The 26,817-nt window shown below is 35.0% G+C and overlaps 1 protein-coding gene across 1 annotated transcript; it reads left to right on the top strand.

Annotated features, from left to right (window-relative positions):
- The first annotated feature begins 15,683 nt into the window (after positions 1 to 15,683).
- Positions 15,684 to 18,911, top strand: SPCH (basic helix-loop-helix (bHLH) DNA-binding superfamily protein). The gene is made up of 3 exons (XM_078969804.1): positions 15,684 to 16,259; positions 16,396 to 16,935; positions 18,449 to 18,911. Exons 1-3 carry the CDS (start codon positions 15,813 to 15,815, stop codon positions 18,512 to 18,514), a joined length of 1,053 nt encoding a protein of 350 aa, XP_078825930.1. The 5' UTR covers positions 15,684 to 15,812; the 3' UTR covers positions 18,515 to 18,911.
- Positions 18,912 to 26,817: the final 7,906 nt, after the last annotated feature.

Genomic DNA, 26,817 nt, shown 5'->3' with positions numbered 1-26,817 from the left:
ACACATAATACTCAAATAATACACTTTTATTATTTCAAAACGGGTTACAAAGGTTAACCTAGACTATTATATCGACATTAATGACAAGCCCAGAAACACAGGCGTTGCAATTCTCTCCACCTTAGAATGATTCCATCCCCGGAATCACACATCAACAAACAAATGCGGATAGCGACCCATCATGTCACTCTCCGTCTCCCAGGTGAGATTCGGCCCATTCGTGTGTTTCCATCGGACAAGCACTAACTCGACCATCTTGCGTCGCAACTTCTTAGTCTTTCGGTCAACAATTGCCTCTGGTTCTTCAATCAACCTTTTGTTCTCATCGATTCTCAACTACGAAAGTGGAATCATGTCGGGAACTTCCCCCATGAACTTCCATAAATAACACACATGAAAAGTGTTATGAATTCCATTCAGTTCTTCTGGTAGTTCGAGCTTGTAAGCTTGGTTCCCAATCCTTTGAAGAACTTTAAACGGTCCAATAAACCATGGACTTAATTTTCCCCTTTTACCAAATCTTATAAGTCCCTTCCACGGCGAGACTTTAAGCAAAACCGAATCTCCAACTTCAAAAGTCATCGGTCTTCGCTTTTTGTCAGCATAGCTCTTTTGATGATCCTGAGCTGCTAACATTCTTTCCTTAATTATTTTCAACTTTTCAGCAGTTTGATGAACCATCTCCGGTCCCATAAACTGCTTTTCCCCAGCCTCAAGCCAACAAGACGACATACGACACTTCTGTCCATACAAAGCTTGGTAAGGTGCCATCTTAATGCTCGAGTGGAAACTATTATTATAGGAAAATTCTACCAACGGTAAATGTTAGTCCCAGTTACCTAGGAATTCCAAGGTACAAGCTCTTAGCATATCTTCAAGCGTTTGTATCGTTCGTTCGCTCTAGCCATCAGTCTGCGGATGGTAAGCTGTACTTAAACACAACTTGGTACCCAATTCCTCTTGTAGACTTTTCCAAAACCTCGAGGTGAAACGGCTATCACGATCCGATACAATCGTTAACGGAACACCATGAAGCCTCACAATTTCCTTCACGTAAGAATTTGCAAGCTTCTCCATAGACCATTTCTCCTTGGCTGCTATGAAATGCGCACTCTTAGTGAATCGATCAATGACCACCCAAATCATGTCGTGACCATTCTTTGTTCTGGGCAGTTTAGTGACAAAATCCATAGCAATGTCTTCCCACTTACCCATAGGTACAGGCAATGGTTCTAAACTCCCGTACGGTTTCTGATGTTGTGTCTTTACTCTCGCACATGTCACACACTCAGCCACATACTTCGCAATGTCAAGCTTCATCGTCGGCCACCAGTAGTAGGGTTTCAGGTCCCTATACATTTTAGTGCCACTGGGATGAATCGAGTACATGGTCTTGTGAGCTTCTTCCATCAGAAGATCTCTAAATCCTCATGTCTTAGGTATCCAAATCCGATCCTGGAACACCTTCAGTCCATGACTGTTTACACCGAACACCAACGTTTTGCCCAAACATTCCTCCTTTCGGTCATTCTTCTCAGAAGCTTCACTTTGAGCTTTCTTTATACTTTCCAAAATAGTCGAGACAACTTCAATTCTCAACGCTCTTGGCCTTTTCCACTCAACATTGACTTTCCGACTGAGAGCATCAGCAACAACATTAGCTTTACCGGGATGGTAAAGTATCTCACAGTCGTAGTCCTTGAGTAACTCTAGCCAGTGTCGTTGCCTCATATTTAACTCTTTCTGATTGAAGAGATATTGGAGACTCTTATGATCAGTGAAAAGTTTGCACTTCGTGCCATAGAGGTAATGCCTCCATATCTTCAGAGTGAAAACTACCGCTGCCAACTCCAAATCATGAGTTGGGTAGTTCTTTTCATGCTCTTTCAGCTGTCGAGACGCATACGCGATCACCTTATCTCTTTGGGTCAAAACACAACCCAATCCAACACCATACACACCGCTATAAACAGCGAAGTCTTCAACTCCATCGGGTAGAGAAAGTATCGGTGCCTCGCATAGTTTCTTCTTTAGCTTCTCGAATGCTTCTTTATGCTTCTCACTCCAAGCATAAGTAGCTCCTTTGTGGTTCAAAGCTGTTAATGGACTAGCGATCGAAGAAAAACCTTGGATAAACCTTCGGTAATATCCGGCTAATCCCAAAAAGCTTCGGATCTCTGTGGGACTTTTCGGTTGTTCCCACTTCATCACAGATTCGATCTTCGCTGGATCAACCATTATCCCTTCTTGGTTGACCACGTGACCCAAGAATTGGACTTCACGAATCCAAAAATCACATTTGGAGAACTTAGCATACAACTTCTCCTTCTTCAAGACTTCTAACACTTCTCGCAAGTGTCTGCCATGCTCCTCCTGGCTTTTCGAGTAAATCAGAATGTCATCTATGAGCACTATCATAGATTTATCAAGGAATGGATTACAAACTCTGTTCATTAAATCCATGAATGCTGCTGGAGCATTGGTTAGTCCAAACGACATAACCAAGAACGCGTAGTGTCCATATCTAGTTCTGAATGCAGTCTTCTCTATATCCTGCTCTCTTACTTTCAGCTGATGATATCCTGACCTTAGGTCGATCTTCGAGAAATAGCTCGAACCTTGTAGTTGATCGAATAGGTCATCAATCCTCGGCAACGGATATCTATTCTTTATTGTTGCCTTATTCAGCTCTCGGTAATCGATGCACATTCTCATACTTCCATCTTTCTTCTTCACGAATAACACCAGAGCTCCCAAGGGTGATGAACTAGGTCTAATGAAACCTTTATCCAATAACTCCTGAAGTTGCATCATCAACTCCTTCATCTCCGTCGGTGCTAATCGATAAGGTGCTTTTGCTATTGGCGTGGTTCCTGGTAACAAGTCAATTCTGAACTCCACTTGTCTATCAGGTGGTAATCCAGGAAGATCTTCGGGAAATACTTTCGGATAATCACACACCACTGGAATACTCTGCATTACCTTCTTTTCCTTCTTAGCATCAATCACGAATGCTAAATATGATGTACATCCCTTGGTCAAACACTTTCTGGCTTTCATTAGGGAAATGATTCCAGAATTCACTCGGCGTTTGTCCCCATACACCATAACGATTCCTTCCCAGGCGGGTTCACTTTCACTATCTTCTTCTTGCACAAAATCTCGGCATCATTGGCGCTAAGCCAATCCATTCCCAAAACGATGTCGATACCGTTAAGTTCGATGGGCAATAATTCCTCGTGGAACTTATTCCCATTCAGATCGATTAAGATGTTTTTCATACGATGTCTAACAGGTACAAACTTGCCACTAGCAACTTCGACTAATAAAGCATTATTTAGTCTATCAGCAGGCCAAGCTAGTTTTCTACCAAATTCATGCGATATAAAGGAGTAGTTGGCTCCAGAATCAAATAAAATTTGGGCAGGCAATTTGTTTACGAGAAAGGTACCTGAAGCGACATCAGCTTCATCTTTAGCGGCTTCCAATGTCATCTGGAATGCTCTCGCCTTTGGCTTTGGCGGAATGTTGGGTCTAGCTACCTCCTTCTTCTTTGGGCAGTCCCTCGACATGTGTCCCTCCTCACCACAACCATAACAAACTTTCTTAGTGAGGGTACATTCATTGGCATAGTGACCTGGCTTTCCACACTTGTAGCATGTGGCCACTACCTCACATTTTCCATGATGCTTCTTCTTACATTTGTCGCACCATTTCGCTTCGCCTTCACTTCCCCTCGAACCAGACTTCGAGAACTTTTTTTCTTATTGGACCCTGAAGTTCCATCGAACTTCCTCTTTTCACCAACTTCTATCCTTTCCAGACCCTTTTCCTTCTGCTGGGCCTCCACATTCTTAGCTGCACGAACAACTGTTTTTAGAGTAGTTGCCATCTTGACCATCGGACCAAAGTCGGCAGGCAGTCCATTAGCAAACCTCTCAATCTTGGAGAGTTCCGTTGGCACTAGGTACGGAAATAATTTCATTTTCTCAGTGAATGTCGTAGCATAGTCGTCTACGCTCATCCTCCCCTTCTTCAAGTCTTGGAACTCATTGTTCAGATCAATCAGATCTATCTCTGAACAATACTGCACCCTTAGTTGTTCCAAGAACTCCTCCCATGACATTTTCAGGGCTTCCCCTCGTGGCATAGTATCCGCCAACAACTTCCACCAACTCAATACTCTAGTCTTCAGTTGTCTAACTGCAAAGATAGTCTTCTGTTTGTTGCTACAGTTGCAACTTTCAAATATCATCTCCATTTCGGAGATCCAATCCATTATTTCAACAGGCTTTGGGCTCCCAGAAAGACTTGACGGCTTGGCACCCAAGAAGTTCTTGTACATTCGCCCATCCTTGTTGTTTCTCCTTTCCGGATTGTTCCTTTGTTCTTCTTGAGTCCCAACTTGACTTATAATGCGACTATTGTTCCCTTCCTCCGATTGCTCAGGAATCAATTCAGGTTCCTCAATAGGTATGATAGGTTCGTCCCTATTATTATGCAACATCTGTCGCATCTCCTCCTTTTGTTCAGCTAACATAGCCCGAAGCATGGCTTGCACCCCAGCCATCGTTATTGGTTCTGGTGCTGCTGCTACAACAGGTGCTTGCTCAATCACTGGTGGTTGATTCGTGTTCTCATCCGCGTTTCCAACGCCACTCCTTGTTCTCACCATTTTTGATCTACACACCGAAGAAGGTGAAATTTAGATCTTCATTCATGATAGATTTCAAATCATCCTTATCACTCTGAAACGATTACATGCTAGTTCTAATATCATATACATACGCTTAGAATCCTAAAAACATAAACCTTCAGATCCGGTTGGCAACAAACCGTAGATCCGAACAAATAATATCATATATGGCAACATATAACATTTAGCACATAAAAGCATTTTAGGCAACTTTTCTAAAAATAAACTAGTGCTCGTGTCTAAAATCCAACAGACACACATCTCAAAATTCCACTTAGCATTCTATGTTTAAGTCTAGAAATCCTACAAATTCCTAGTTCACTTAAACTAATGCTCTGATACCAACTGTAACATCCCCAAAATCATGGCCAGAAAAGACCGATTTCATTTATGCTTTTTAAAATAATGTCAGAGTAAATCCTTTTGATTTAAAAGTGTTGTGGAATTTGTTCCCAAAACAAAACATGATAAAATAATATTTATCAAAGCATTTCATCAAGAGATGCATTTTCATTATATGATTAAAACTCGGGGTGTCATGTTCCGATACAGACCATAAAGCATAAATGATAACATTACAAGTCATTCAACAAATATATATATACAGACTTGTAAACAAAACAACTCGATGATTCATCCATCTTACGCCCTTGCGCCACTTCCTGTAATACAAATAAAACTGAGTGGGTCAGGCTTGGGAGCCTGGTGAGCATATAGGGTTTTCAACCCACAATAAATAAATTATATTTAATTTCACCAACGAATCACTATCCCGATTACCCATTCCCGTTACCCTCACTTTACGTCCCTAAAACAACATCTATCTCAAGGGACCTAATATAGGATTTTCATTAGGACGAACATTACTGCTAAGGGGTTTCCTCAACAATAGATATCCTAAAGGCAACCATGAGGGGGATAGAGTACACCGGTGAACACATCGTTCACAACACCTACAGGTTATGAACCTGCTAGCGTTCCACGAGACTGTCTAGAAGGAGTTTGTGGTCGTTATCCATACTCCGCTGAATAACAAGGTTAACAACAACAACATCGAGGCCTCTCATCTGTTTATTACACACCAACTATGTACCCATGTTCTACCCAACATATTAGTAGATAAAAATATATATTTTTATACATAGTTTAAAACCTGTATAGCATTTTCATTCAATATATATTCCACATAACAGATGAGGCACACCCACATAACACGTATTTCATAGAAAACAAATCAGATCTATGAGATTGAAGAGAGTGAATATACATTCACACACATAACAACAAAATTATACACATAACACGTATTTCGTATAAAATACTTTATAATTATGCGTTAGAAGAAAGTAACTACACACTCACTTGATCAGAAGATGATCGGACAACACTACGGCTTGTAGAAGTAGTAATGTTCAGCATATCTGGAAGATCTCTACAAAAATCGAACTTCTTGCGGGCAGAGCTTTGGCTCGGAAACCGCACTTCTCGGGATCTCGGGACTTGCTTTGGGACTCGGGAATATTACCGGGGCTTCGGGGTACTTCTGGCACGCAAATCGATGCAAAACGGGAGAGAGAAGAGAGAAAAATAGCAAAGGAGCCGGCTGCCCTCGTATCCTATTTATAGGAGGCTGGAGCCTCGGAGTACGCGGGGCGTACTACTCCGAAACGTCATTGCTTACGTACCGAAGAACTTGAGTGCGAGCGTCGACATACCCCGGTGTACGTGGGGCGTACTTCAGATGAGTCTGATGACTCGCCTTCGGATAATACCGGGATTTAATAATTAAATTTAATTATTAATTATTTACTAAACTTCGAAAATTCATATCTTCTTCATACGAACTCCGTTTTCGACGTTCTTTATATCCACGTGAAGGTGAGACTACTCTCTACAATTTTCGTTTAGACTCCGTCGGCTAATTTTGAATTTATTTTTTTATTTATCTTTAATAGGCCGGGACAGAAAATTTCGTTATAAATTCATAACTTCTCTGTTTGACGTCCGTTCTCGCCTAACTTTTTATTGCTTAGATACTAACAACGAGATCTTCGATTCTCATTTAGATCACTAAGGCTAAATATCGCTCTAACGTAAATTTCACTTTTTACCTCATTTAACGTTGCCGGTTCTGTCGCGAAACTTCGACAGGTCATAACTTCTTCGTTATAACTCGGATTTCGGCATTCTTTATGTCTTCGGAAACCTTGTTTCAACTACTACAACATTATCCAAAGATATCAAGTTTATTTTATACTTAAATTTTGATGCTTATTTTTATTCTTAATTAATCGTACCACATAATTAAGCAATTAAGCACAAAACACATAATACTCAAATAATACACTTCTATTATTTCAAAACGGGTTACAAAGGTTAACCTAGACTATTATATCGACATTAATGACAGGCCCAGAAACACAGGTGTTACATGAACGTACAAAACGGAGCTTGTACGTGGAAGATACGGACAAAACTTAGGGGCTACTCTACGATAAAATCCCTATAAATAAAGGATGAATCATTCATATTTTCTTCACACCATAAGCCTTTCTTTCTCTCTCTAACTTCTCTCTAACTCCCCCAAATCCCCAAAGCCTAGGGTACCTCCCTAGCACGAGAAGGAAGCCCTGGAGCTCCCGACGGCTCCGAGAAAAAGAGCTTTTCGGCTCGGAAATGCTGCTCCAGCGAAGCCCGGTTTTTAATAAAACCCGTTGTAAGTGAGCTACACCTACCCTATTTTAATTATATCTTATATTTAAATATAATATCATTATTATGAACTTATAAATAAGATTTATCATTTATTCAAAGTCGTTATACTGATTGATCTACTTATGGGAATGATGTCTAGGCTGCAATTTAGTGAGGTTTTTAAAGTGGGATTTCCAAACAGTATACTTCGTATACCAAACGGACCCTACCTTCGTATATGAGTGATAAAATATGGTGCAAAGCGATGAGCCAAAACGATGACCCAAGTGATGGCCCCGTTATCTAGCAGAGTATGGATGACAACCACGGACTATTCTAGACAGTCTAGTGGAACACTAGTTGTCTCACAACCTTTAGTGTTGTGAACGATGTGTTCACCCGATGTACTCTAAAAACCCATTGACAGGTATTACGAGTGGACTCTCGAAAACGATACTGTATATAAACGAGATAAACTCTGGCGACTATGCAGACTTAGTGTCGATTCCTTAGGATAATCCTTAGGAATGAATGAACGAGGAATAGCTTAATCTTATGGTAGATCCTTAAGAGTAAAGAAGATAACGGGGATGAGTAATTAGGTTGATTGTTTGATGTTTAACATAATAATTATATTATTGTGAGTTGAAAACCCTATGTACTCACCAGGTTTCCCGAACCCACTCAAGCTTATTTGTATCACTGGTGTCTATATGAAACTACTTTATGCTGAGGGATTTAAAAGATATGTAGATCACTAGTGTAAATGAATGTAAGTTCTATTTATGCTTATGTTTATATATTGTTGATGACATCCCAAATGTTTTAAAATGGATAAAAATACATTTCTTCAGAAATGCTTTGATAATGTATTTATCATGTTTTTCTGGGAACAAATTCCGCAATATTTTTATTAAAAGAGGTACTCTGATTTTTATAAAGCATAAACAAAAATCGGTCTTTTCTGACCGTGAAAATGGGGATGTCACAGTTGGTATCCGAACATTAGTTTAAGCGAACTACAAATAAGAATTTATTGCTAGACTTAAACTTAGAATGCTAAGCGATGATCGTGAGGAGTGTATCTAATATATTTTAGAAAGTACGTCTGAATTGACACAAGTACTAGCTTAATTAAGGAAGATGTCTAAGATGCTTTTATGGGTTAAATAATTTGTGATGATTTATGCTATCGTTTGATCGAATCTATGGTTTGTTGCCGAACGGATCTGAAAATTTTTATGTGTTCAGATTCCTAAATGTTTATTTATGATATTAGAACTGGCATATAAATTTTCGAAGTAATAAGGAGGAATACGCATCTAAACCTTCCTCTATCTATATTCTCATTTCGATACACCAAATGACTGCTTTGGTGTGCAAACATCATGGTGAAGGCTTGTAGTGAATTGAGTAAATGGAGGAAATGAGAAGGCTTGCGATACTGAATGGTACCTATCGAAAGATATCGTAAGAGTGATATATTGCCTTTAGAATGCATCTAATAAATAATATGTCTAGTATGAGAGAAGTAAACTTTTGATTAGCAGAAAGAAAGATTTTTGGTATAATCCATGAAGTTATCCAATCGTGTTACATTACCATCATCAACCGAGTTGAAGCAGAATTGATGATCGAAGATACGCATGGAAGAAATCCTAGTAGAGTCTAGAGAAAATTATATGATTGTTTGGACATATTTGTATGTGTTAAAATTGTTTTTGTGATAATAACTTGGAGAACTGCAGGACAATACTTGGGACGAGTATGAGTAGGTGTGAAAGGTAATAGAGGCCTATACTATCGAAAACACTGGAGTTGCATTTGGATTAGGGAAAGTCACGAGGTTAGCAAGGAACTAGTAATTGATTTTGTTTTGTTCATGTTTGTCGTTACCATCATTTCGGTAATGACGAAGAATATGATTGTTAATACAACCTTAGTGGTCATATAAATTGAGTCCGACTAAGATAAGTATGTTACCTGGTTCAGAGAACCAAGTTCGATGTAGCGTCTGACTTAAGCCATATAGTTGAAGTGAAAGATAATCGAAACGAGCAATAGAAGTATCATGATCGTTGTAAGAGCTTGTAGCTAAAAGTGCAACATGTTAGAATGTGATTATAATGATAATACTCGTTACTAATTTCAAAATTTGCACTTAGTTTCAATAACTTGCGAGTCTATTGATCTTCATTAGATAATATGTGATGCCACACAATCGTGAGTCAGTATAAAAACTTTTAAGTGTGTTTTCTAGCTAGTTACTGATATAAGGGCGTCCACAATGAGATTAATAGGAGTTGAATGGATGATGATTATGATCGAATAGATGTTTAATGATGTGTAGGTGATGACATTGATGATGGTTAAATGAAATAGATGTATTATCATTGAGTGGTTAAATGAAATGAAAATTTTTCTTTTTCAATTAAATTTCAAATATTTGTAATCATATTTTCATATTATTTTTTTATATTATTTTTTTTTTATTAAATCATAAATAAAGTTAATCATATTTTTTAAATATTATATTATTTAGGTTTTGTGTTTTTTAATTAATATATTTTTAGGTATTAAAGGTATTATGTTTCATAATTTTTAATTATTGTATTTTTAAGTATTATATCTTTTAATTTTGAATTTATAATTATGTTTAAAAATATAATGATGATGATGTAAAAATCTATTAAATTTTATTGGGTTTAATGGAATGTAGTTGTTAAAAGGAAAAGTTGAATAAAAAGTGAAATATAGATCTATTAGACAAAATTACATAAATGGTCCTCATGGCTGACAAAATCGACCAATTATGGTCCTTATGACGAATTTTTTACACAGATGGTCCTTATGGTTTCAAAATCTTGCAAAGATGGTCCTTTTGACTAACGGCGTTAACTTTTTCAGTTAAGTTTTATGTGAAATGACATATTTGCCCTTCATGCATAAGGACGCTTTATGTAATATGTTTCTACCACAGGGACCATTTATGTAATTTGCTCTATTATTTATTTTTTTAATTATATATTTAAGTATTTAGATTTGTTTAAATTTATTGTTTAATATATATATACATGCATGTTAACATTTTTTAACGTTTTGCTCAAATTATTTTTTTTTAATCTTTTTGACATTTTCTTCAAGTAAATTTATTAATGTTTTTTATTTTGACGTTTTATTTGAATATATATATATATATATATATATATATATATATATATATATATATATATATATATATATATATATATATATATATATATATATATATATATATATATATATATATATATATTGACGTTATGTTCGAATACATTTTTCAACATATAGTATGTTTATATTTGTTAAAAAATCTCACGGCTATTGTAATTATAATTCATAACTTAATTCACTTTCACCTATGTTTTCATTTTTTTTCTTTTATCAGGTTATATAATTATTATTTTTTAATTCAAATATTTAACTATATAAGGTTGTATAATTATTATTTTTGTAAACTAAATTATTAACATTTTTTATAAAAAAGTGTAAAATGTTTGTTAAACATGAATATGATTAATATAGATTTGGTAGGCATAGGCTACGCTGATCGCCTCACAACGTTGCCGATAACGACCGGGTCATTTCACATTGGATTTAAATGTAATTATTTTGATTTTTTTTAACAGTGTTACGACTAGGTCCCGATTAATCTCAGATTAATCCATAAATGCTACCTAACCGATTAGAGGTCCTTGAGTTATGATTTTTTACAACACTGCTAAAAACAAAAAAAATAATAACTCGAGATAATTATATTTAAATCCAATGTGAAATGACCTGATCGTTCTAGGTAACGTTATGAGGCGGTCTCAACTTAGCTTATGTCTACCTAATCTATATTAATCATACTCACGTTTAACAAACATTTTACACATTTTTATAAAAAAATGGTAATAAATTAGTTTACAAAAATAATAATTATACAACCTTATATAGTTGAAAAATGTATTCATAACATCAAAAAAAATAAATAAATAAACAATATTCGAATAAAACGTCAAATAAAAAACATTAACAAATTTACTTGAAGAAAATGTCAAAAAGATTAGAAAAAATAGTTTGAGCAAAACGTTAATACATGTTAGCATATATATATATATATATATATATATATATATATATATATATATATATATATATATATATATATATATATATATATATATATATATATATATCTTTACTACTTATAAAAGAAATCTAACTATTTCTATAAATAGATTGAATATAATAATATTATTTTTTTAAGACGTACAAACGATTAAGCTAATATTACAAACAACCATTAATAAAATAATATTAAATTTTAAATTTGTTTTGATTCCTTATATTTCTCAGCAAAATCCTAATTTCATGGTCATTCAAAATTTAAAACCTTTTCATCCTAATACGCTTCAACAAATATCCTTTAAATGTTGCATTTGCAGCTGATTAAAATATCTCATAGCAGACGTGTGTTTGTTCTCTCCACCTTATAAACCCAGCTATAAATCCCACTGCCATGAAGTATTTCCCTTATAAACCCTAATCGTTTTTCTCCCTCTCTTAGACGAAGACAATGTGTTTTTTTTAAGAAAAAAAGTTTGAAAATATTCCAATTTCTCAAAAAAATTTACCCCAAATGCGAAACCGGGTAAAATTTTCCATTTTGCGAAGACTACAGGGATGCGAAATGAAAATTCTGCACTTTTGTCTTTTTATGACCCCATTTTGCGAAGTTGGACCACTTATATTATTTCTTGAAAAGATCAGGTGCCAAATGCGAAACTCTAAGCTTTCTTCCCCAATTCGCATTTATACATTAAAAACTTCGCATTTTCATTCAAATTCTTCGCATCTTGCATCCATCCGTCTTTGAGTTCATTCGCATTTCATCGCATTAACTGAGAAATTAATCAGTTGTCTCATATTCGCATTTCAGTTGTTTGAGAAACCCAGATACGAACCCAAATGCGAAACCCACTGATTTCAAATGCGAACCAACCAAAAATCATCAACCACGTACTTGTGTCACCAAATGCGAACTGAATATCACCATTAAATTCTCCTCGCATTCCATAGATGCGAACACAATCCAGATCTCCGACTCCAAGCTTGCGAAATCAAAATCAATTAACCTCAAACAAATCGTGAACTTCTTATGCGAACTGTTTTGACCCACAAAACCAAATGCGAACTCAATTGATGTCATATGCGAACTGATTTCATAGATGCGAACACAATTGATTTCATATGCGAATCCACATCCATCGATATGAAACCAATACCAGTTACAAGCAATTAGTAGCAACAACCATCGATCCTCTAATTTTCAATTACTCAGCCTTCGCTTTTCATACAACCCGTCGACCCTGAAAAATCGATAAACACCAAATGTCTCATTTTTAGATCGATTTTCTGATTAAATGTCATATTTGAAGAATGATCGATTTTCTGATTAAATGACCCCATTTTGCGAAGTTGGACCACTTATATTATTTCTTGAAAAGATCAGGTGCCAAATGCGAAACTCTAAGCTTTCTTCCCCAATTCGCATTTATACATTAAAAACTTCGCATTTTCATTCAAATTCTTCGCATCTTGCATCCATCCGTCTTTGAGTTCATTCGCATTTCATCGCATTAACTGAGAAATTAATCAGTTGTCTCATATTCGCATTTCAGTTGTTTGAGAAACCCAGATACGAACCCAAATGCGAAACCCACTGATTTCAAATGCGAACCAACCAAAAATCATCAACCACGTACTTGTGTCACCAAATGCGAACTGAATATCACCATTAAATTCTCCTCGCATTCCATAGATGCGAACACAATCCAGATCTCCGACTCCAAGCTTGCGAAATCAAAATCAATTAACCTCAAACAAATCGTGAACTTCTTATGCGAACTGTTTTGACCCACAAAACCAAATGCGAACTCAATTGATGTCATATGCGAACTGATTTCATAGATGCGAACACAATTGATTTCATATGCGAATCCACATCCATCGATATGAAACCAATACCAGTTACAAGCAATTAGTAGCAACAACCATCGATCCTCTAATTTTCAATTACTCAGCCTTCGCTTTTCATACAACCCGTCGACCCTGAAAAATCGATAAACACCAAATGTCTCATTTTTAGATCGATTTTCTGATTAAATGTCATATTTGAAGAATGATCGATTTTCTGATTAAATGACCCCATTTTGCGAAGTTGGACCACTTATATTATTTCTTGAAAAGATCAGGTGCCAAATGCGAAACTCTAAGCTTTCTTCCCCAATTCGCATTTATACATTAAAAACTTCGCATTTTCATTCAAATTCTTCGCATCTTGCATCCATCCGTCTTTGAGTTCATTCGCATTTCATCGCATTAACTGAGAAATTAATCAATTGTCTCATATTCGCATTTCAGTTGTTTGAGAAACCCAGATACGAAGCCAAATGCGAAACCCACTAATTTCAAATGCGAACCAACCAAAAATCATCAACCACGTACTTGTGTCACCAAATGCGAACTGAATATCACCATTAAATTCTCCTCGCATTCTATAGATGCGAACACAATCCAGATCTCCGACTCCAAGCTTGCGAAATCAAAATCAATTAACCTCAAACAAATCGTGAACTTCTTATGCGAACTGTTTTGACCCACAAAACCAAATGCGAACTCAATTGATGTCATATGCGAACTGATTTCATAGATGCGAACACAATTGATTTCATATGCGAATCCACATCCATCGATATGAAACCAATACCAGTTACAAGCAATTAGTAGCAACCATCGATCCTCTAATGAGGAAACAGTTTCCTATTCGATTGTGCTTTGCAATGACAATCAATAAAGCTCAGGGACAAACAATTCCATATGTAGGTATCTATCTTCCAGAACCAGTATTCTCGCATGGACAACTTTATGTTGCATTGTCCAGAGGGGTTTCACGTTGCAATACAAAAGTATTAGTAAAGCCTAACGAAAATTCAAAAGGTGATGGGGTTTATACAGCAAATGTGGTGTATAAAGAAGTATTGCACGATTAATATTTTGTGTCGTCTTGACTGGTTGCTTTTTATTGGTTATTTGATGCATGATGTAACAAATAACACCATAGTTTGATTATATTGTCTTCAACATGTACTTTTTTTTAACATAACAATTTTGTAATGGAAACATATCACCGAAAGAACTCACGTGCCCCGTCGCTTTGCGCGGGTAGACGGCTAGTATATATATATATATATATATATATATATATATATATATATATATATATATATATTAAACAATAAATTGAAACAAATCTAAATCCTTAAACATATAATTAAAATAAATAAAAAAATAATAAATAATAGAGAAAATTACATAAATGGTCCCTGTGGTAGAAACATATTACATAAAACGTCTTTATGCATGAAGGGCAAATATGTCATTTCACATAGGACTTAACTGAAAAAATTAACGTCGTTAGTCAAAAGGACCGTCTTTGCAAGATTTTGAAACCACAGGGACCATCTGTGTAAAGAATTCGTCATAAGGACCATAATTGGTCAATTTTATCAACCATGAGGACCATTTATAATTGTGTTTAAAAATATAATGATGATGATGTAAAAATCTATTAAATTTTATTGGGTTTAATGCAATGTAGTTGTTAAAAAGAAAAGTTGAATAAAAAGTGAAATATTAGATCTATTATCAATCCCTTGAACACTTTAGAGTTCAATAAAATATAGATGCTCTAATATGCAATTGTTACAAAATTAATTAAAATATGCTTGCAGTTATTTTCTTTAACCATTTTTTATTGTTCAATGTACTTTAACAATAAGGATTGGGCCATTAGGGATCTCTTTGTTTGCGTCGATGCCGTTTAATTTCTCTTTGGCAAAAAATTTCCATGAGTTTCCAGCGTTGTTCACAGGGAAGAAGTAGAACAACATAATACGGACGAGCATATATAACCTTTTATAGTTGGGGTTGTTTTGTTTACCCATGGCTAATAGTCGCGGCATGATCATAGTGAACATGATCCTTGTTAATTATGAGATAAAGATATCATGTCTAATTATGTTTGTAAAACAATATCTATTCAAAGTTAATTAAGCTATAGTTACATGCACTACAAAAAACCGCATCTAGCTATTAGGAAAATCATGCAAGAGAGAGAAGATGATGTCGATAGATAAGTCGCTATCCATAATCAGATGCCTATTAATATTTCCTGATTTTGGCATTTCTCGTTCCTCGATCTTGACAAACATCCAAACAAAACTATTATCCCTGGGTGTTTTCCCATGAATCTAGCCTTCCTATTTGTTTAAATAAAAAGTTAACACCAGCCGATTCTTTTTCTTTTCTGTTCTTTTCATCCTACTCAACGTTCAAAATGGTGGGTGAGTCTACTTCGTTACCTGAGTTCTTTGACACCTCCGCCGAGCAGTTTGGCGAAACAAAATTCTTGTCAACTGGAGTAGAATCTCCTGACGACATCTTCAGTATTCTCGAGGCATTAGAGGGTGTTTCTGATGAGTTCACAGCCTTCACACCTCTACATGATCAGACTGATTGCGGCACCAAAGAGGGTGGTTTGCATCAGCTTGCGTCCCAGAAGTCAACTTCTTCGAGTGCTGTACAGGAACTCGAGGAAATGGAGCTTGAGGCCTTTTCACCAAGAAGCAAGAAACGGAAGGTGTCTTCAGCCGAAGAAGGCTGTGAAAACTCAGATGGACAGTTAAAGATGTCTCATGTCACGGTGGAGAGGAACAGGAGAAAGCAGATGAACGAGCACTTAACCGTTCTCCGGTCGTTAATGCCTTGCTTCTATGTCAAAAGGGTATCATACTCTACTCTTTTTACAGTACTACTATATATGAAGTTTTTTTTTTTTGATGCACAATGATTCATGTAGATATTATTCTAACATATATATATATATATATGTGATTCTGTTGTGTTTGTGCAAACTGTAGGGTGATCAAGCATCAATAATTGGAGGAGTAATTAACTACATCACTGAATTGCAACAAGTGCTACAATCTCTAGAGGCAAAGAAGCAAAGAAAAGTTTACAGTGATGTGTTAAGCCCTAGGCTTATTTCAAGCCCTAGAACCCTACCTCTCAGCCCTCGGAAACCCCCTTTGAGTCCGAGGCCAAGCTTGCCAATAAGCCCCAGAACCCCACAGTCAGCGAGCCCTTACAGACACAGGTTACCATCTGCTACTTCTTACCTACTATCTCCATCATCCATGGCTAATACCACACCCGCTTCACCTTGTAACTCATCCTCAAATTCCGACACCATTAACGAGCTTGTTGCAAACTCAAAGTCATCTATCGCTGATGTTGAGGTGAAGTTCTCAGGCCCTAATCTTCTTCTCAAGACTTTATCGCCTAGGTTACCAGGTCAAGCAACAAAGATAGTGTCGGTTCTTGAAGACCTATCTCTTGAAATCCTCCAAGCTACAATCAACACGGATAATGAAACAATGGTCAACTCCTTTACCATTAAGGTGAGCTAATCTTTACAACTTATTTATTTTGGTGAAAAAGCTTTTTTTATGTCATGGTTGCATGCATGCCCACATCTATATTCTTTTCTTTTTAATATGTTGATATATTTTTTTTCTTATCAATCTTTTCTAGGTAAATCTGAATTAAATACCTGCTATTATTGTTTTTTATAAATCGTTTCTTGGTAAATCTATATCGCAATCCAATTTTCAAGTGCGAGCTATTTTTAAACATCAAAATCTCGATAGCTATCAAACAAATGGTTGTCAGCCAAAACTAGTATTTTGAACAATTGATTAATTACCTTTTAAACTATCTATCTCTTAACTTTAAACAAATTACACTTTCCCTTGACGAGGGCGGACCTACAAAAAAAAAAAAAAAAAAAAAGCAAGAATATTATATTTTAACTCTTCAAATTTATTTTTGCCCATCTTCGAAAAATTCCTAGGTCCACACTTGTGGACAATAATATTTGACAATGAGGAACTTATTAGAAAAGTAGAAGCTACTTTTAAATTCACCGGCATCTCTCATTTTTTTTTTCAAATAATAAAACAACAATACACAAAACGTGCAATTATAGATTAATGTACCAACTACAATGTCTATTTTCAACATTTATTCGATTACCATCATTTCTTGATCTTCGAACAAGTCAATAGTGTATTTTTGACATTTCTGTATAGTGGTACGTTGTTAAATTTGTAACAAAAAAACCAAATACAACGCCTTATCAAAGTCAATTGCTCAACTTGAAACTTCAGCAAGGTGAATTTTTTTTAACAGCTAGAATTTTATTAAAAACAAGAAAAAGTTGCACACTGAAATACAGTGGCCGGGTAATCAGCCCATAAATTCGGACTCAAACATTTTCCCCAACAATGTGAATTTCTTTAATGTAGCAGGTGGACCCTGATCGCTTGTTTGTTGTTTTGTCTATTATGTTTGTACTGTTGTACAACATTATAGAACTTTTGCTCCGTTCGGTTCTTTGGTTCATTTTGCTTTTCAAGGTCTCACACATAAATACATGCAGAATTAACATAGGAAATGAAGGATATTCAGTAACGTAGATTTGGGAGATTAATTAAAAGAGGCAACAACAAGGTAGCTAGCTAGCAGCTGTAGTACCGACATAAATCATGAATTTAAATTATATAATGGCTAACCTGATTAAATGCAATATGTACCAATGAAATGCTATAACTATTATCAAACAAAAAAAGTAGTTGGTTCATATTTCAAAAAGGTACCCGATCTTTGTTTGTAATCGAACATTCAATACAAGGCTATTAATTAGGTTTGTACTGCTTCTATCAGTCTTGGAACCAAAACCTGCTGCTCCAAACTCCAAACCAACATGAATCTAAGTCTTAATGGACTACTTTTTTTTTGTTTTTTTTTTTTTTTTTACCGTTGCAGCATTCAAATAACAAATATATTAGTTTTTGATATACACAGTTTTCAAAATTCATCATTATTTACGCTTGTGGCCTTTTGTTTTGGTAGATTGGAATTGAATGCAAGCTAAGTGCTGAGGACCTCGCCGAACACATTCAGCTCACTTTTTGCTAGTACAGTTTCCGGTTCAAATTCTCGGCCTTCTCTTATTTGATGGTTTTGCTGCCTTGAGATCATACTCGATACATGTCGTATGATGTTGATGTGTAATACGTATTGTGCATGATGTCGATTGGAGTAAAATACGATCATCTAACATTGCAGGGAAGATAAAAGATGATTTAGAACCCTAACAACATCTACTTCGATCTATATATTTATAGTAATAAAAGATTCGAGGGAGGTTTTCTATCGAGTAGTTAATTGATCAATGTAACTGTCACTTAGATAAGTTGTAAAATGTATTTTGTGTTTAATTAGTTTAACATCTGTATTAACTATTATCAAGTTACTTTTGAAAAATTTGTTCTCGATGTATAAAAGTTTGAGGCTACATATGCTTTGGGCTTTAGTCATGCTTATATTATTTAGGTCTTCCCAAAGGGTATATCTTCAATTTCAGATTTGATATTTAAACAATCTGATAACTAATACGATGAGCTAATAACGAATTATTTATTATTTGATAAACAAAACAAGTGGATATATAATATTTATAATACCAGTCTTACCAAGACCTCTAAAGTGTTCACTTGAACCATTTTTTGATCCCATCATCTAAATACAAGTAACATTATTTCTTTACCAGAAGTACATTCAAGAAAGACATGTATTTTAAACTTCTATTTGACCCTGTAGATAGGACACAAAGCCAAGGGTATATTAATATCTTTACTGATCAAATTAAGCCCCGTGGGCAGCAACCTAACACTTGCTCTCAAGGATTAACTTGATCTTAAGAGTTCTATAATTTTGCCGTAAACTATAGATATCTATAGTTTTTGTCATAGAGGAGACTGAATACCTACCATCTGCATCTGTGTACCATCTCCAACAACCGATGCAATTTTCAAACAACAAAGGCATGTCAATATTATTATAGGTCAGCCCCACATGTAAATGAAATATCACCCCAAAACTCCTCATTTTTTCACAACAGACCCTAACACCTCAATGCCACCATCGACACCATGAATATCGGCGATAACCTCCTTCCAAAGAGATATACCCGTCCTTCTCTAAGGGACTGAAGTGTGTGTATATATATATATATATATATATATATATATATATATATATATATATATATATATATATATATATATATATATATATATATATATATAATCAAAATTAATGATTTATGTATGATTTGTCCACAATTACTAATCAAAGATATATATATATATATATATATATATATATATATATATATATATATATATCTTTGATTACTAATTGTGGACAAATCATACATAAATCATTAATTTACTAATTTCTCTCTTTATCTCATTTGCCTTTTAAACTGAAGCTAGGTTTCATACTTTCATAGATAACGAATATAGATAAAAACATATCGGTTATATATGTTGGCACAGGCCCTTGATAACACACACACTCACACACTACACACTCACACACTAGTCACGTATATATGTATGTGAAATCAACAGATAAAATATAGAGGAATACAAAGCACACATTTAGGTTATGTTTGGCTGACTAGCTGAAAAGCTAGCTGATGGCTGAAAAGCTAGGTGTTAAATAAAAAGCTAGCTGATAAAAAATAACGTTTGGTAAACTAGCTGAAAAGCTAGCTGAAATATATAAAATTACATAAAAGAACATGTAAGAATATGTGTTTTTATAATTAATTAAGGGGTGTATTTGGAAAATTTTAAAAAAGCTCCTAAAAAGCTAGTCTAAGTAGCTTTTCAAAACGCTAGCTTATAAGCTACTTTTTGGCTTACCAAACACGACAATATAAAAAAGCTCGAAAATTAAGCTAGCTTATCAGCTAGCTGTGGCGCGCCAAACACAGCTTTATTCATATCAATATATGTTATATATATACAGCTTCCTAATGCTCACGTGAATTCACAGATTCACATGAAACAAACCATGCTACTTTCTTCCTAAAGACCCGTACAATTCCTTGGAATCAGGTCAAAGCAAATACCAATTCAAATAATATCTATTATCTATAACATAAAACATAAAACATAAAACATAAAACAATAATAATTATTAAACCTAAAGTTTCAGCCATGCACGTGAGTTAGGACTAACGAACCGATTATCCCAACAATATATATGAGAAAAATAGAGTATGAGGCTCTTTGGTTCCTAACCTTGGGTGTAGAACCTAAAAATACTACGCTGTTTTGTGTTAAACGAAATGTTGCCCCTTTTTTTCCTGTGACTCCATTATTTGTTCACCTTCAATTTATTTTTCTTGTATTCCTTGTCATTTTCTGATAAAATCCCAATTGCTTTTGTTTTGTCGATGTTTCATTCCCTCAACAGGTTATGAATATTCAATATCGAGTCAATTTGATTATTTGACTTTGAATATTTAGCATCAATTCCATCTGATTGTTTAATACAAGTGCATGCAAGGAACATCAAAGTATTGGCGTGGCCATATGATTTTGGCGAACCTAGTGCCATGTTTATGATATATTACTCATTTAGGTATACATCTTAAATTGAATTTGTTTTTATTAATTTTCATCATCTCCTTGCCGAGAAGATGCTGGAGTTGCTAAATTTCAACAGGGATCTGGTTCACCTGGAAGTTGCCTCTAAGGTATATCGATATGCTAAAACTTGGATTTTATATATATATTTTTTTTCATAATCAATCCAGTGTTCAGCTGTTTTCTATTCCCTCATATGATATTAAAAAAAAGTATAGTTGAAAGCTTTGGCTAAAGAAATGTTATTAATGTGTGCATGAAGCAACTACAAAGGAGGAAGAACCGATCAATAAAGAGAACAATTCACAATAAAATATTAAAGATTTGAAGATTTATAACCATATGTGATGTGTCGGAATACGTTTAATTTAGTTTTATGGTTTCATTCATTCTTTCTTCTTATTTAAAAGTAGATATTCTTTCTTTCTTCTCATTTAGAAGTCGATTGTAATGGTAAACCAAGTCAAGATGCAATCAATCAATTTTTTGGAACTTCTAGTTATGTTGTTTTTCATTTTTTGTATTCTTTCTTGCAATTATGTTGGTTTGATGTTCACTTTCATATAAGTTTTTTATTTTTCATTTTCTGTATTCTTTCTTGCAATTATGTTGGTTTGATGTTCACTTTCATATAAGTTTTTTAGATTGTTCTCTTTGGAGATGTTGATTCCCTACTTAGGAAAATTGGAGCTACAACCCTGATAAATGGTATTGATCTGGTTAAAAATCCATAACCTGCATTATATGAAAGTAACTATATGAGATCTAATCCTATCATTTCTTGTCAAAACATATTTTCTAGTATTTTTTTTTCAAACATGCGATGCATTCATCTAAACACTCACACATTAATCTAAAATATTCAAAGCATATTGAGTACACAAGCACACAACTAAACCACTAATATTTATTAAATGAGCATAACAAAGTTATGAGATGATTTACACAGGTATAGTTCAATATTACAAGAAAATTAACAATCCAATAGATATCGTTGCAATAAATGTCGTAAGCAATCCTCTGTTTTTTTTTAATTTTTTTTTTTATTGAAAGACGAGAATAAAATATCACACCTAATAAGAAGCTATGGAAAACATTACAAGATAGCGGCCATGGGCTTATTACAATAGCTCTCCGAATCTAAATTTACCCCCTTTTTCCGCCTACTCATAAGCCAATGAAAAGCAAAGGTCTTAATATCAAACACAATACAGTTAATAGATTGTGCATTGTTGTCAAACACCAAATGTTTCTTCCTTTTCCAAATCGCTAAACAAAATCTTTTGTTACGATTTTGAGAACACATTAAGCCTTTCGGGGTAGCCTACACACGTTCATGCCATCAATCTAATTTTCCAGTAAGACAGGTGCAATAGGAATCACATTTCACCAAATATGTAATTTAAATTTGACATCCATTGCAGTCGAACAAGAGACTGATAATTATGATTTCATCTCCTCATAAGCATTACATGCAGGATAAAGAATGAACATGACAACAATGCCTCTTCTCTCCAGATTACATCTAGTAGGCAACATACCGAGTCTAACCCTCCGAATAAGTAAATTGATTTTTGATGTAATCATTTTGTCCCAATGTATCTCCACCTGATTCTGATGCAACTAATGGGTTTTGAGCATAACAAAAAATTCTTATGTGTGCATGCAACCCTAAAATGTTGGATTTGTGTTTTCTCTAATTGAACATACAACTTTTGAACATAAAATGGAAATTGTCACACCCCCAAACCGGAACGGCAGAAACGTTTGAGGGGGGGATGACATCATGTACAATATCATAACAATTGCATAATAGTAATCAAAGCACAACAACCATGATATTGATAATGTATAGTTTTTTTACATCTGTGTTCAAATCAATGTATATTTGACACCAAAATGTATAGCAAAAAAGAAAAGATGTAACTCTATGAAGCTCCGTCTTCTCAAAACCTATATGGATATTTGTCTACTGATTCCCTGAGAATAGAAGAGGTTTTAAAAAGAGTGTCAACAATTAAGTTGGTGAGTTTAAGCATGTTTGTATTTGAAATATGTCATTGGTTCCTTGAAAATGTAAGTGTGTTCTTCCAGAAAACCCTATATTTTTTGTTGTATGTACTGTAATATTAATACCCTAAGATCAAAACGTGTAAATGTTGGTGTACTCTGAAATAATATGTTGTAGTTTTAATCCACATAAAACCATAAAATAAATGTTTCCTGAAATGTAAGTTTCTTTGTATTAAGAAATTAGTATACTGAAGTTGTACTTGTATGAAATTATGTGAGTGTATGTGCGTGGATCCACCAACTGTACTGTAAAATACTATACTGTAGTTTTATTATTAAATAAAACTATGTGAAGTTGTTTACGTATTCGTACACTAATCGTATTGTTCAATACCAAATTGTGAGTTATTATAATCATGTTTGATGACCTAAGATGGTCTGATACGACGTTCTTCAAGCGTCAAAATTGATATGATATTTGTCACCCCATGCCTGCCGATCTAATTATAGCTAATAGTTTAGGTGCATGATTGTCAGTCCCATATAGATCTGTACACAAGTGTCATGCCCTCTCTCCAGGAGACTTTGGTTATAATTTCAGGGCTTTTGTTGGTACTTAGACAAATACTTGAAGTGTGTCTCACAAAGCTATACTGACGGTTACGTGTAGAATAATGAAAAATCTTTTTGTAATGAATATACTTGTAATGAAGAAACTATATATATGTCTCATAAACTATACATACTATAGTTTATATGTTTGTTTCTTTACTGTATCCTGAACTTGGTAAAATGATATGTAAGTTCCATAAACCATACCTATTATAGTTTATAGTGTGTCTTCTACCAAAATGAAAACCTTTGTATTTTTAACCATTTTAAATGTTTATAGTCATAAATCTATAATAAAGATATTCCATGAAATTTACTGTTTTTATACGAATAGAAATGAAATTAGTGACGTAAATATTTTTGTTTGTTTAACGTTTTGAAATCATTTATATACTTATATATATATATATATATATATATATATATATATATATATATATATATATATATATATATATATATATATATATATATATATATATGATTGAGATTGAAAAGACAGTCAAATAAATAATTCTATCCTAAGCCCACAATCAAACAAGGAACATGAAATAAAGCAGAAGATAAAGTTGGGATATGTATTTTATCATCTTGAATTGTGTGCCAAAGTATAAAGTTGGAGATTTCGACCTATTCACCACCGAAATCCTCTGATTTCGAACTAGAAGTCCAACTGAGAACCCATAGGACACCAAAATCTCGCATGATTTCGGTCTAAGTTGCGATTTTCATTGGCAGGGTTTGCGGTCAAAAGGTTTGCGGTCCGAAGTAGGGTCCTTGCGAGGGTTTTCGGTTCTTATTTATTTCACAAAAGTGATTCCGATTTTTAGTGTTTTTTAATTCCACAACCCAAAAGCCTTATATATAGAGTATTAAATCATAATAATTTGACTTTTATTTAACATAGTTGAATTTTGTTAACTTGTTTTGACTTTTATTGATTCGAAATAACAGATTGTTACATTATTTCCCATGTTAAAGGGAATTTCGTCCCAAAATTATTTCTAAAGTGTTACTCATGGACTAGGGAAATGATGTGGGTACTTTTTTCATCTGATGTTCCCGTTCAGAAGTGAATTTAGGTCCCTGCTTGGAATTCTTGTGAACCTTCACTATTGGTATACGACTTTGTTTTGTTGTCTTAATTTCCCTATCCATGATCTCCACTGGTTCTTCTACAAAGTGTAGGCTCTTGTTTATATCGATTTTATCGAGTGGGATCACAAGAGTCTCATTAGACCGACACTTCTTTAGATTGGATACGTGAAAAGTAGGATGTATGTTACTGAGTTCATGTGGTAGTTTGAGTTTGTAAGCTACCGGGTCGATTCTAGCAAGAATCTCGAATGGTTGTACTTTGGAATTAGTTTTTCACGTTTGCGAAAACGTATAATTCCTTTCTAGGGTGAGACCTTTAACAGGACGTGGTCACCAACCTGGAACTCCAAGGGTTTTCATCGTTTATCCGCATAACTCTTTTGTCTGTCTCTAGAGGCTTTCATTCATTCTTGTATTTGGACGATTTTGTCTATTGTTTCTTGAATGATCTCAGGACCGGTTAGAGTGTTGTCGGGTACTTGATTCTTGGTTAGTTGCATGTCACCCACTTCATCCCACCATAGAGGAGATCTGCAATTACAGCCACAAAGGGCTTTAGATGGAGCAACTTTGATGCTAGTGTGATAACTATTGTTGTACGAGAATTCTACAAGTGGAAAATGGGTATCCCATACTTTACCAAAATCTATCACACAAGCTCTCAATATGTCTTCCAGCGTTCGTATGGTTCTCTCTCTTTGCCCATCAGTCTGTGGATGGTACGCTATACTAATGTCGAGTTTGGTTCCCAAGGACTTTTGCAGTGATTGCCAAAACCACGAGGTAAATCTACTATCTCTGTGTAATATCCCGAGATTTTGCAGGTATTTTCGAATCCTCTCTTCTATTATTATTTTGTCATTTGTAGTCCATGGGGTTAGAAGAGTCGACCCTGGAGGATCCTAAGGGCTAAAGTTGCAACTTTGAGAACAAGGCTAGTACGCTAAGCGTACATAAGGTACGTTAAGCGTACTAGGCACGCCCTAGTATGCTGGGCGTACACTGTGTATGCTAAGCGTACTCGCATCCGATGCAACCATAATAATTAGGGTTTGAGTGCTATATAGACATCCTTATGAGCTCATAACCCTCCCTTACCTCAACCTCCATAGATTTGAGTCGTTTTCCCTAAACCCTAACCCATTTCTTAAGTGTGTGAGCTAATAGAGTGTGCTTTGAGTTGTTGGAAAAGAAGGTGTTGCATCAAGAAGTTGGAGAAGGAGGGAAAGCTTTTAGATCTGAAGTTGCTTTGTGCCCTAGAAGCTCTAGAAGGTAAAAAGCTCCAAACTTTATGATTGTATGATGTAGATCTTGCCATGCTAGCTTTATGGAACCATTTCTTGTCCTTAAAGACCCAAGTTAGTCTATGTTCTGATTTGAACGAGATACGCTATCCTTTCATACCCTAGAAGGGGTCCTAAGTAATAAAAATGATGTCCTAATGGCTGAAAGTGTCCCATGCATGTAGTAGAACAGTCTTAATGGATTAAGACCATGTACTAAGAACTTTATGGACATCCAAAGTGTTAAAGTTTGAGACTTTATGTGTCTTAGGCTCATTTAGTCGATGGATCTGAAGTTTGGGTTTAAGTGCTTTAGCCATTAAGCACTTATTATAGTTTTGGTGAGACTCGTGTACTCCCCACGTAATTTTTATATGCCCAGCTTACTGAGTCAACCACCCCGATGGTGGTCAATGTAAAACGGAAGTCCGCCTAGCGTACCGGAGGAGTACGCCCCGCGTACGCCCTCTGTTGGACTTTTGATGGATTAGGCTTTGGAGTTTGGGTCGCCTTTGGACTAATTGAATTTGGGTCTTGCTGGACTTTCTGAATAATTGAGTTTTGGGTCAGTTTAGATAATAGATCCTAGAATAAGGCCCAATTAGGAAGTTGGGCCCAATTGGGAAAATTAGGCCATTAATAGGCTTTGGATATATGGACTTTTAAGATCATGGATTTGGCATTTGGGCCTTGGTCAAATAGAGTGAAAAGAAAAAATGGATTATGTGGACCCTTTGTCAAGATTGATATCCCTTGTATTAACTTAGTATTT

Source organism: Lactuca saligna, chromosome 8, assembly GCF_052625555.1.
Source record: "Lactuca saligna cultivar CGN05327 chromosome 8, ASM5262555v1, whole genome shotgun sequence".
Lineage (NCBI taxonomy): Eukaryota > Viridiplantae > Streptophyta > Magnoliopsida > Asterales > Asteraceae > Lactuca > Lactuca saligna.
Note: the sequence above shows the minus strand (reverse complement) of the source record. Positions and strands in the feature narration are given on the sequence as shown.

Bases quoted from the DNA above. Each gene is read 5' to 3' on its own strand.
- SPCH (XM_078969804.1), top strand. From the start codon at position 15,813: ATGGTGGGTGAGTCTACTTCGTTACCTGAGTTCTTTGACACCTCCGCC. The intron at 16,260-16,395 runs GTATCATACTCT...TGCAAACTGTAG, and splicing joins CTTGCTTCTATGTCAAAAGG to GGTGATCAAGCATCAATAAT. The intron at 16,936-18,448 runs GTGAGCTAATCT...TTGTTTTGGTAG, and splicing joins TCAACTCCTTTACCATTAAG to ATTGGAATTGAATGCAAGCT.